Raw genomic sequence first — 12,496 nt, 5'->3', positions numbered from 1 at the left:
TCGTAAGTGGTACAAAATACCAATTTTTCTTTTTTATCTGTTCTAACACGTTTTTTTCTTAAATCGTCTCTCTGTAACCTTCCCACCTCTTTTTCTGTTCTTTCCACCTCCTTCTTATTATAACCCCTCTCTTCAAACTTCGCCTTAATCTTCTCAGCATTTTTCTTATACTCCTTCTCAGTACTGGCTATACGCCTCGCTCTTATAAACTGCGATTTCGGTAAGCTTTTGAAGACATGGGGGGCATGTTGACTCTCTCGATGTAACAAATTATTACGATCGGTGGGTTTAGAGAACATCGTTGTCTCAAACCCCGTCTCCTGTTTTATGATCTCTACATCCAAGAAATGGATATTATTCCTGCTATATTCCAATGTGAATTTTATGGATTCGTGACATTTATTCAAAGTCTCTACGAATGCCAACAAGGAAGTCTCGTCCGACGTCCAGAGCAGGCACACGTCATCCACGTACCTCAGCCACGTGGACGACGTGGGCATGACCGGGACGACAAACCTCTCCTCAAAGGCATACATAAAGATATTCGCCAAGCTTGGGGCTACCGACGACCCCATAGAAACGCCATGGGTCTGTAGAAAAAAGTCATCATCAAATCTAAAATAATTCCTACTTAGGACGAGTTCTAACAATCCCATAAGAAAGTTAATCATGTTATTACTCAATTTGGTATTTTTATTTAATTGTTCTCTGACACATGCCATACCCTCATCTTGCGGAATGTTGGTATATAAACTCTGCACATCAAGTGTGCAGAGATAAGTAACATCTTTACTATTTGTTTGCTCCATCACATTGAGAAAATGGCATGTATCCAGAAGACACCGGTCTAATTTCTTCACAATTTCCTGCAAAAAGGGATCCACATATACTGACAAGGACTGCGACCCGGAGCCAGAAACAATAGGCCGCCCGGGTGGGCTGCTGCAGTCCTTGTATATTTTAGGCAGGAGATACAGAATAGGGACACGGGGGGTCTCAACATATAAAGCATCAGCTGTTTTTTGCTGAATGACGCCGCTTATCACACCTTCATTAATGAAGGAATCTACCTCTATCTTAAACCGCATCGTGGGATCACCAGGTAATCTCCGATACGTTTTTTCATCAGCCAACTGGCGTAGGGCTTCAGTGACATAGGAGGTGCGATTCTGGACCACAATCGCACCCCCCTTGTCCGCCTTCTTGATAACTATAGAGGCGTCATTCTGCAAAATGTTCAAAGCATCAACTTCATTTTTGGTCAAATTAGCATATTTGGTAATCGCATGATCCCATAAAACATGGGCATCCTGCAATACCATACGTTCAAACATCTTTAGAGAATCGTTCTGTACATTAGGATCAAAAGAACTTCTTTGATACAAGGCATTAGGTATTATATCTAAGGGAGAAGTGTAACCTTTCTCAGACCTCTTTACATCAAAAAAATGAATTTTCAAGCGTAGTTGTCAAACCCTTATTTAACACCTTGATCTCACAATCACTCAGTGTCCGATCTGATAAGTTCACAACCAGATTTTTTTCTTTAGAAAAACACATAGGGGGAGATTTATCAAGGGGTGTAAAATTTAGACTGGTGCAAACTGCCCACTGCAACCAATCACAGCTCAGCTTTCCTTTCAGCACTGCCTAAAGCTGAGCTGTGATTGGTTGCTGTGGGTAGTTTGCACCAGTCTAAAATTTACACCCTTTGATAAATCTCCCCCATAGTGTTTATTTTTTCTTTTTTTCTTTTACACTGCGTTTTTCTTTTCCTTTTCCTGTAGTACTCTTTAGAACTATTGTCCCTTCTGATGGTGTTACTCCCTCTGAATCCTCTGTCGTCTCCTCCCCTGAGGTTGTCTTCTCTAAAAAACGAATAGCTCTTTTCTTTGGTTTATATCTACTCCTAGATTCAGCAGATGTCTCTGATGAGTAGTCGGTAGACTCTCCCGATTTATCGCCTCTCAGTTGTCTGTCCCGTCTTATTTGTCTACGTTCATCAGCCCACGTATACACGCAATTAAGTAAATAATCGCGTGTATCGCGCTCAAATTTGGATACTTTTCCTTGTAAGATCACACTGCGCAATTTGTCAATGGACACATTCAAATCGTCATGTATTTTCTCACGTTCTTCTACAGTTTTGGAATGTTTAATTTTTTCTTCAACGTCTCTAATTTCCTCTTTAGATTTTTCAATAGCAACTTGCAACCGCTGTACGGTGAGGAACATTAAGTCCAGTGAGTGTTGGTTGTTAAGAGCATACCATTTCTGATGATACTCTACGTCATCATGCAATAGAATAGGAAATAATTTACAACGCAACCCCCTTGGGATTCGTTGAACTTTAAGGTATTCAGTAAGTGTGGAGGCGTGCAACACAGGACTTAATTCTTTTTTCTTTAGGTTTTCCAATGATTTCACAAAATCAGTTTTGCATTTATCCTTAGCTGAAGCTAGTGTTAATCCTGCAGATGTTGCCTGGCTGAGGATGTTAGCACGATCACTCTCCGAGAATGAGAACACATCAGCTTTGCTATCTGTGAGCTTAGAGATTTCATCAAAAGACATAGTTCACATTGAACAATAGTCCCAGTGCGTTTTTAAAGAGCAGGTGGAAATCAGACAATTCAACAAAAATAGCACGCACTACAATGCTCATGAGCACCCTCCACACTTCCGAACTCCACCAGTCCGGACAAGCAGATAGCTCACAGATAGCAAAGCTGATGTGTTCTCATTCTCGGAGAGTGATCGTGCTAACATCCTCAGCCAGGCAACATCTGCAGGATTAACACTAGCTTCAGCTAAGGCTAGGTTCACACTGCGTTTTCAGCATCCGTTTAACGCATCCGTTTTTTGAAAAAAACGCATGAAAAACGGATTGCAAAAAACGGATTCATTTGTGTGCATCCGTTTTTCCATTGACTTCCATTATAAAAAAAACGGATCCGTTTTTTTTGGCGGACCAAAATGGACCAAAAAACGTTGCTGACCCTATTTTTCTGGACGTTAAAAAAAAACGGATCCGTTAAACGGATGCTGAAAACGCAGTGTGAACCTAGCCTAAGGATAAATGCAAAACTGATTTTGTGAAATCATTGGAAAACCTAAAGAAAAAAGAATTAAGTCCTGTGTTGCACGCCTCCACACTTACTGAATACCTTAAAGTTCAACGAATCCCAAGGGGGTTGCGTTGTAAATTATTTCCTATTCTATTGCATGATGACGTAGAGTATCATCAGAAATGGTATGCTCTTAACAACCATCACTCACTGGACTTAATGTTCCTCACCGTACAGCGGTTGCAAGTTGCTATTAAAAAATCTAAAGAGGAAATTAGAGACGTTGAAGAAAAAATTAAACAGTCCAAAACTGTAGAAGAACGTGAGAAAATACATGACGATTTGAATGTGTCCATTGACAAATTGCGCAGTGTGATCTTACAAGGAAAAGTATCCAAATTTGAGCGCGATACACGCGATTATTTACTTAATCGCGTGTATACGTGGGCTGATGAACGTAGACAAATAAGACGGGACAGACAACTGAGAGGCGATAAATCGGGAGAGTCTACCGACTACTCATCAGAGACATCTGCTGAATCTAGGAGTAGATATAAACCAAAGAAAAGAGCGATTCGTTTTTTAGAGAAGACAACCTCAGGGGAGGAGACGACAGAGGATTCAGAGGGAGTAACACCATCAGAAGGGACAATAGTTCTAAAGAGTACTACAGGAAAAGGAAAAGAAAAACGCAGTGTAAAAGAAAAAAAGAAAAAATAAACACTATGTGTTTTTCTAAAGAAAAAAATCTGGTTGTGAACTTATCAGATCGGACACTGAGTGATTGTGAGATCAAGGTGTTAAATAAGGGTTTGGGGTTTGTCCCCACAAAGGACATTACTGAATTTGACTTTCAGGTCGATTTTTACAAATTTTGTAGACAACTACGCAGGATGCCCAGGATGCCCATGTTTTATGGGATCATGCGATTACCAAATATGCTAATTTGACCAAAAATGAAGTTGATGCTTTGAACATTTTGCAGAATGACGCCTCTATAGTTATCAAGAAGGCGGACAAGGGGGGTGCGATTGTGGTCCAGAATCGCACCTCCTATGTCACTGAAGCCTTACGGCAGTTGGCTGATGAAAAAACGTATCGGAGATTACCTGGTGATCCCACGATGCGGTTTAAGATAGAGGTAGATTCCTTCATTAATGAAGGTGTGATAAGCGGCGTCATTCAGCAAAAAAACAGCTGATGCTTTATATGTTGAGACCCCCCGTGTCCCTATTCTGTATCTCCTGCCTAAAATACACAAGGACTGCAGCAGCCCACCCGGGCGGCCTATTGTTTCTGGCTCCGGGTCGCTGCTGCAGTCCTTGTCAGTATATGTGGATTCCTTTTTGCAGGAAATTGTGAAGAAATTAGACCGGTGTCTTCTGGATACATGCCATTTTCTCAATGTGATGGAGCAAACAAATAGTAAAGATGTTACTTATCTCTGCACACTTGATGTGCAGAGTTTATATACCAACATCCCGCAAGATGAGGGTATGGCATGTGTCAGAGAACAATTAAATAAAAATACCAAATTGAGTAATAACATGATTAACTTTCTTATGGGATTGTTAGAACTCGTCCTAAGTAGAAATTATTTTAGATTTGATGATGACTTTTTTCTACAGACCCATGGCGTTTCTATGGGGTCGTCGGTAGCCCCAAGCTTGGCGAATATCTTTATGCATGCCTTTGAGGAGAGGTTTGTCGTCCCGGTCATGCCCACGTCGTCCACGTGGCTGAGGTACGTGGATGACGTGTGCCTGCTCTGGACGTCGGACGAGACTTCCTTGTTGGCATTCGTAGAGACTTTGAATAAATGTCACGAATCCATAAAATTCACATTGGAATATAGCAGGAATAATATCCATTTCTTGGATGTAGAGATCATAAAACAGGAGACGGGGTTTGAGACAACGATGTTCTCTAAACCCACCGATCGTAATAATTTGTTACATCGAGAGAGTCAACATGCCCCCCATGTCTTCAAAAGCTTACCGAAATCGCAGTTTATAAGAGCGAGGCGTATAGCCAGTACTGAGAAGGAGTATAAGAAAAATGCTGAGAAGATTACGGCGAAGTTTGAAGAGAGGGGTTATAATAAGAAGGAGGTGGAAAGAACAGAAAAAGAGGTGGGAAGGTTACAGAGAGACGATTTAAGAAAAAAACGTGTTAGAACAGATAAAAAAGAAAAATTGGTATTTTGTACCACTTACGATCGACATGCTGATATTATCAGGAAATGTGTTTCGAAGCATTGGGGCTTATTAAAAAGTGACCCGAAGTATAGTAATATCTTTAGAGAGAACCCGATCTTCTGCTATAGAAAAAATAAATCAGTGGGTAACAAATTGATCAGAGGGCATATAGCCAAGAAAAAGATTTCTAAACAGACATTTTTAGCCAGCAGACGTAAAGGCACATTCAGTTGCCTATCTTGCCAACATTGTAGCGCTATCATAAAAGGAGAGTATATTAGCCATCCTAGGAAAGGGACCAAATATCCAGTGAAGGGCTTTTTTACTTGTAATGACAAGAACGTGGTGTATCTTCTTAAGTGTCCTTGTGGACTAGGGTACGTCGGGCAGACGAGTCGCCCGATAAAAATTTGTCTCAACGAACATAAGACAGCTATACGTAGATTTGGCATTAAACATGATAGTGAAGTAAAGGAGGAGCAGAGAACGTTCGGTGAGACGACCGTTGCGAGACACTTTTCTGAAAATCGACATATTATCTGTGATTTACGATGGCAAATTGTGGAGCAGGTTGAGCTGTGTGCAGACAGAGAGGAGAACCGCAAGCGGTTACTCCATTGTGAGACGTATTGGATTTCCAAATTAGAAACATTGAGTCCTAACGGACTCAATGAAGTGTGCAGTTTTAGTGCATTTCTGTAAACATCTAGCACGTATAGTTATTACCCTCAGTTTCACCCAATTATCATGCGTATTATAATGAATTTGTAGCATTGTGTGATATTATATGTTATACTACTGACTAGTGATACTTACAGGGTTAAATGTTGATTCGTTATAATCCCGCCCTCTTCCTTACGTCCTCGCGCATGAGGAAGGAGGAGTCTGCATCCTCCGAAACGTCCACGAGGAGGACGTACTTGGGCGTCCGGGTTTGAGAGTCACATCAGCTGTGAGCATGTAACTCTTTTGTGTATGCTGCATCTATTCATAGAAGAAAATTTTAAAGAATTCTGAAGTCATATCGACTCTGTGAGTATATTGCTCCATATAATTGTAGTGCAGTGGGTTTCATTACCCGAAGTTTGCAGCTGCGTGGTGAGCCAATCACTTTTTCCTTCACATTCATTGTATATATTGGATCACTCCCAGAATCCCTCACCTCTCCAGTCCTATCCATCTGTTATTCCATGGATAAGAATGATGTCATGATGACATCACTCCCAGAATCCCTCACCTCTCCAGTCCTATCCATCTGTTATTCCATAGATAAGAATGATGTCATGATGACATCACTCCCAGAATCCCTCACCTCTCCAGTCCTATCCATCTGTTATTCCATAGATAAGAATGATGTCATGATGACATCACTCCCAGAATCCCTCACCTCTCCAGTCCTATCCATCTGTTATTCCATAGATAAGAATGATGTCATGATGACATCACTCCCAGAATCCCTCACCTCTCCAGTCCTATCCATCTGTTATTCCATAGATAAGAATGATGTCATGATGACATCACTCCCAGAATCCCTCACCTCTCCAGTCCTATCCATCTGTTATTCCATAGATAAGAATGATGTCATGATGACATCACTCCCAGAATCCCTCACCTCCCCAGTCCTATCCATCTGTTATTCCATAGATAAGAATGATGTCATGATGACATCACTCCCAGAATCCCTCACCTCCCCAGTAAGCAGGAAGAGTACGTGTAGGGTGAGGGTTATTATCCTGTCGGCCATCTTGTCTCTGTCTCTCTCCATGGTTGATGGGTCGGTCTCTTATATAGAAGATATCAGCAGAGGATCCTGGAGGGAAGAGGAGGAGACAATGTAATATATCGGGGTCTCCAGTATAATATACCTTTATTGATCAGGCACAGTGAACAGTCACATGATGTCCCATGAAAGAGAGAAGAAAATGTGAGGAAAGATTCTCATCTCCCCCAACATGACGTCATCCAGATGAGAGGAGAGAAGAGGAAACAGCACAGATCGGCCTCCTGGGATCAGCAATGACACAAGGAACAACAACACCTCATACCTAATACCGCCCAGTCCTGAAGGGGTTAATGGTCCTGCTGCCCCTACACACATATATATATATACTGTACCTCGAGCTGCAGATCTGTACAGCAGCCGTGTGCTTCCCCTGTGCTTCCAGGACCTGCCATGATGTCACAGTCATGTGATCAGTCACATGGAGGAGGAGGAGGAGGAGTCAAATGATCAAGGGCTGCTGCTTATTGTGTGCAGGACTAAATAGCAGGGCTGTGTTTGTGTTTGTTCTCCCAGTAGGTTGGTAGATGCCGCAGTGTAACAGATTTTCAGCCCCCCCACACATTAATCATAAAGACTACTCTCTTTAAGACCACCCCAACAGATAACCAGTTTACAGTGAGTCTAGAGGTAGTAGAAAAGAGGCCGGTGACTACAGACCAGTTACCTGATGTATAGTAGAGAAGAGGCCGGTGACTACACACCTACCTGACATCTATAGTAGAGAAGAGGCCAGTGACTACACACCAGTTACCTGACATATGTAGTAGCGAAGAGGCCGGTGACTACAGACCAGTTACCTGACATCTGTAGTAGAGAAGAGTCCGGTGACTACAGACCAGTTACCTGACATCTGTAGTGGAGAAGAGGCCGGTGACTACAGACCAGTTACCTGATGTGTAGTAGAGAAGAGGCCGGTGACTACACACCTACCTGACATCTATAGTAGAGAAGAGGCCGGTGACTACAGACCAGTTACCTGATGTGTAGTAGAGAAGAGGCCGGTGACTACACACCTACCTGACATCTATAGTAGAGAAGAGGCCGGTGACTACACACCAGTTACCTGACATATGTAGTAGCGAAGAGGCCGGTGACTACAGACCAGTTACCTGACATCTGTAGTACAGAAGAGTCCGGTGACTACAGACCAGTTACCTGACATCTGTAGTAAGAAGAGGCTGGTGACTACAGACCAGTTACCTGACATCTGTAGTAGAAAAGATGCCGGTGACTACAGACCAGTTACCTGACATCTGTAGTAAGAAGAGGCTGGTGACTACAGACCAGTTACCTGACATCTGTAGTAGAAAAGATGCCGGTGTCACCACACCAGTTACCTGACATCTGTAGTAGAGAAGAGGCCGGTGACTACAGACCAGTTACCTGACATCTGTAGTAGAGAAGAGGCCGGTGAGTACAGACCAGTTACCTGACATCTGTAGTAGAGGAGAGGCCGGTGACTACAGACTAGTAACCTGACATCTGTAGTAGAGAAGAAGCCGGTGACTGCAGACCAGTTACCTGACATCTGTAGTAGAGAAGAGGCCGGTGACTACACACCAGTTACCTGACATCTGTAGTAGAGAAGAGGCCAGTGACTACAGACCAGTTACCTGACATCTGTAGTAGAGAAGAAGCCGGTGACTACACACCAGTTACCTGACATCTGTATGCTGGTCATGATCAGCCTGATAGTGGTGGCTTCCCTGCTGATCTTTGCAGGGCACAGTTTGCAGAAGAAAAATTGTTTGTCTTCGGCAATTTCTTCGGCAGAAGACACCCCCTCCCTCTGTGCTTCTTATAATTGTGGGTAAGATCCTAGTGGTGACCGACCTTATAATTATCACTCACTGAGAAGCACAGCCTTCATCCCACCTATTTGGGTGCTTCGCTGACATGTGCCTGTGCGTGCTGGTGGTGGTCAGCCTGTTAGTGGTAGCTTCCCTGCTGATCTTCACACAGCACAGTTTGCAAAAGACAAACTGTCTTCAGCACTTTCATCAAAATAATGCCATATGTTTGTATACTATGTGTATACTATGTGTATTGCAGTTCGGTGTACTTTGTCGCCCTAAAAGTAATGAAGAACCTGATGTCAATGACGTCATTATTTGGGTGAAAGATTTTGTTAGAAAATCTCTTGCTAATAGGGAGTGTCGTCATTGCTGCCAGAAGAAGGCGACTAAACGCGGTCTTTCTCCTTCTCTTTCTCAGCCTGTGAGTATAGTTTCTCCTTTTGTTCAGTTGGGAGTTTCTTTCCTTAGCTAGTTATTTAATTTTCTTCTACCCTAGGGGTCAGAATTTAAAGTTATCGATTAGGTGGGATCTTCCTCTTCTTCCGAGGATGAAAAAGAAATGGTACTTTCCCATGAACATCATAAACAAACTTTGTAAGGCTGTCCAAGCCGAAAACCTTAAAGAACCTATGGATAGGAGAATTAAAGGTGGCCTTTAAAAGATCTTACACCGCAGCGTCTACCCAAGGAGCGGTCGCTAGGAGCCTCAGGAGATGGCTGGATAGGGTCCAGGAGGACCTTGAATCAGGGGTGAACAGGGACAAGATCCTTCGTTCATTGAAAAAAGTAAACATGGCAATAGATTTCCTTTGTGATGCTGCCTCACAGGAATCTAGGCTGGCGGCTAAAACTATAGCCTTGTCACCTGCTGAGCGTTGTGCCCTATGGCTAACACCTTGGGATAGTGATGCCACCTCAAAGTTCCAATAATGTAATTTGGAATTTCAGCCTAGCAGACTGTTTGGCACAGAACTAGATACATTAATGGAGGACCTGTCTGATAAGAATGGAAAGTCGTTGCCTTTAGCATCTAGATTTCGTGGCTCCCTTCGTAGAGGTAGATCGCCTCAAAGAGGAAAAAGACGTTACCAGACCAGAGGAAGAAACTTTAACAGAAGACTAGCTGGAAAACAGCAGTCCAAGGACTCCACCAAACAGCCAGATTTCTGACTCCAGAAGTATTCCAGTGGGCGTGTCTTATGTTGTTTCTTCTAGCTTGGGAAAGAATAATAATTAAAGTGACACTGTCGCCCCCTTTGTGCATTCTGACATTTCTACACAGGTGTAAAGGGTAAATTTAGGGGTTTTCATACCTTATTTTATATCATACATCATGCTACTTGTTCAAGTAAAAAGTGATCTTTTATCAACTGCAGATTGTGATAAGGGGGCTGGCCCTGCGGCATTAGCCCCACCCACAACGCCTCCGTTGGCCTTGCCCCCTTGACGCCCATTGGAGGGCCGACCTAGAGGGGGTGGTGCCTAGACCTTTCGGCCAGCCTGTTCCAGTAGACAGTGAGGGGGCGGGGCCAACAGTGCTGTTGTGGGCAGGGCTAAGTAGCGCTAATGCCGCGAGGCCCCAGCATCTTAACGCAATCTGCAGTTGATAAAAGATCACTTTTTACTTGAACAAGCACCATGACGTATGATATAAAATAAGGTATGAAAACTGCTAAATTTACCCATTGCACCTGTGTAGAGATGTCAGAATGCATAAAGGAGGTGACAGTGTCACTTTAAGCATTATCGGCAATGGCTACGCTCTTTCTTTGTGGCCTCTTCCTCCCCCAAGATTTTTCAAATCTCACAGTCTAGGTCCAGAAAAACATCCAGTCTTAGAAGAAGAGATCCTCCATCTTCTATCAATAGAAGCTATGGAAGACGTTCCTAAAGCAGAACTCAGGGTCAGGGGGTTTACTCTCCTGTTTTTCTCATGCCGAAGCCGTCAGGAAAGTGGAGGCTTATTATAGATCTGCGACATCTCAACAGATTCATGATGAAAAAAAAATTTCATATGGAGAACATAAGGTCCGTAAAAGCTATCCTCCGGGAAGGAGATTTTATGGCATCTCTGGATCTACAGGATGCGTACCTCCACATTCCTATTATGCCATCACACAGAGAATACCTGAGAATCGCCATCCAGATCCAGGGAAGAGTGGGACACCTTTAGTTCAAGGTCCTTCCCTTTGGTATAACCTCAGCACCCTATGGGGGACATTTATTAAGTCGGATGTTTTTTACGTCGGACTTATAAATGTCCCCAAATCTCCGGCGCTGTGGAGATTTATGTAGAGCCAGTTCACAAATGGTGATGGTTCTCTTCAGGTTACAGCGGATAAAGATCATCCCTTACGAAGACGACTGGTTGATTATAGCTCAGACTCTGATCACTCAGATAAATTATGTCCTGGACATCCTGCAGCAATGAGGGTGGCTAGTTAACCAAGAAAAGTCAGATCTAGCTCCTGCTACAATGAAGACATATTTGGATTTCATCACAGACTCTGTCCAGATGAAACAGTTTCTCTCGCCACCCAGGCTGACTCAAATTCAGATAGGGGCCAAGTTTCTCATTTCTCCTCGGCAGGTGTCTGTTCGAGTTCTGTTGAGATTCCTGGGGCTCCTTTCTTCTGAAGACGCCATTCCATGGGCACTATAGCACATGCGGTACCTCCAGAGAGAAGTCTTAACAGTGTGGAGTCGCAGAGTAGAAGACATGAAAACACTTCATGTCCTGTCCACACAAACAAGATGGTCCCTAACCTGGTGGAGACAAGTAAAGCACGGAGTATCTACAGCCGAACTTTAATGGGTCACCATCACCACAGTTGCTTTGGGAATAGGTTGGGGTGCTCATCTAGAGTATAGGACAAAATCGGAGACATGGACCAGTCAGGAAACAGCTCTTCCCTCCAATGTAAGAGAGCTGAGAGCAAGAATCAGGACAGACAATATGGCTTGTGTGGCTTATGTCAACAAGCAAGGAGGTACCAGATCACCTTTACTTCTCAGGGAAGTATAGAGCATCTTCAGATGGGCAGAACCCAGTATAACCAGACTATCTGCCATTCACATCAGAGGCATCCACAACACGCTTGCAGATCGTTTGAGTCAAGGTTTGACGGTTTCGGGGGAATGGTCTCTTTCAGAGAGAATATTAATTCAGCTAACTCGCAGATGGCGCCTTCCTCGGATAGACTTCAAGGCTACAGCAAGCAATGGCAAACTGAGAATTTTTTTTTTTTCTACACATCTGACAACTCGAAAGTGGTAGATGCGATGACTATTCCATGGACGTTCTATCTGGCATACATATTTCCCCCTATATCGATAAATCCAAGGGTCATGAAGATCAGGCAGGACTGAACATCTATGATAATCATAACTCCATTTTGACCCAAGAGATCCTGGTTCACCCTTCTCATGAATATGAGCAAGGGGGAATTCTGGAAGCTTCTAGTATGCCCGTATCTGATATCGCAGGGAAGCCATCTGTCTCAGGATCTATCCAGCCTTAATCGGACGGCTTGGAGGCTGAGGGGGTCTCATTAAACTCAGAAGAGTTCTCTGAAGGGGTGCCCACACGCTTTCTCATGCCTTAAGTGATGCAACTAATAGATCTTGGAATTGGTGTGTCGCTAAACAAAT

The 12,496-nt window shown here is 43.3% G+C and overlaps 1 protein-coding gene across 1 annotated transcript in view; it reads right to left on the bottom strand.

Moving 5' to 3' along the window:
* Positions 1 to 12,496, bottom strand: part of LOC138786670 (uncharacterized) — a 29,982-nt gene that overhangs the window by 9,844 nt on the left and 7,642 nt on the right. Inside the window, 4 exon segments of the mRNA XM_069963647.1 lie at positions 79 to 1,349; positions 1,759 to 2,550; positions 4,699 to 4,877; positions 6,187 to 6,250. Of these exon segments, the coding sequence (XP_069819748.1) occupies positions 79 to 1,349; positions 1,759 to 2,550; positions 4,699 to 4,877; positions 6,187 to 6,250 (2,306 nt within the window).

The sequence above is a fragment of the Dendropsophus ebraccatus genome, chromosome 3 (assembly GCF_027789765.1).
Source record: "Dendropsophus ebraccatus isolate aDenEbr1 chromosome 3, aDenEbr1.pat, whole genome shotgun sequence".
In the NCBI taxonomy this organism is placed as follows: Eukaryota; Metazoa; Chordata; class Amphibia; order Anura; family Hylidae; genus Dendropsophus; species Dendropsophus ebraccatus.
The sequence above is the reverse complement of the archived record's forward strand: the minus strand, read 5'-3'. Positions and strand labels throughout refer to the sequence as shown.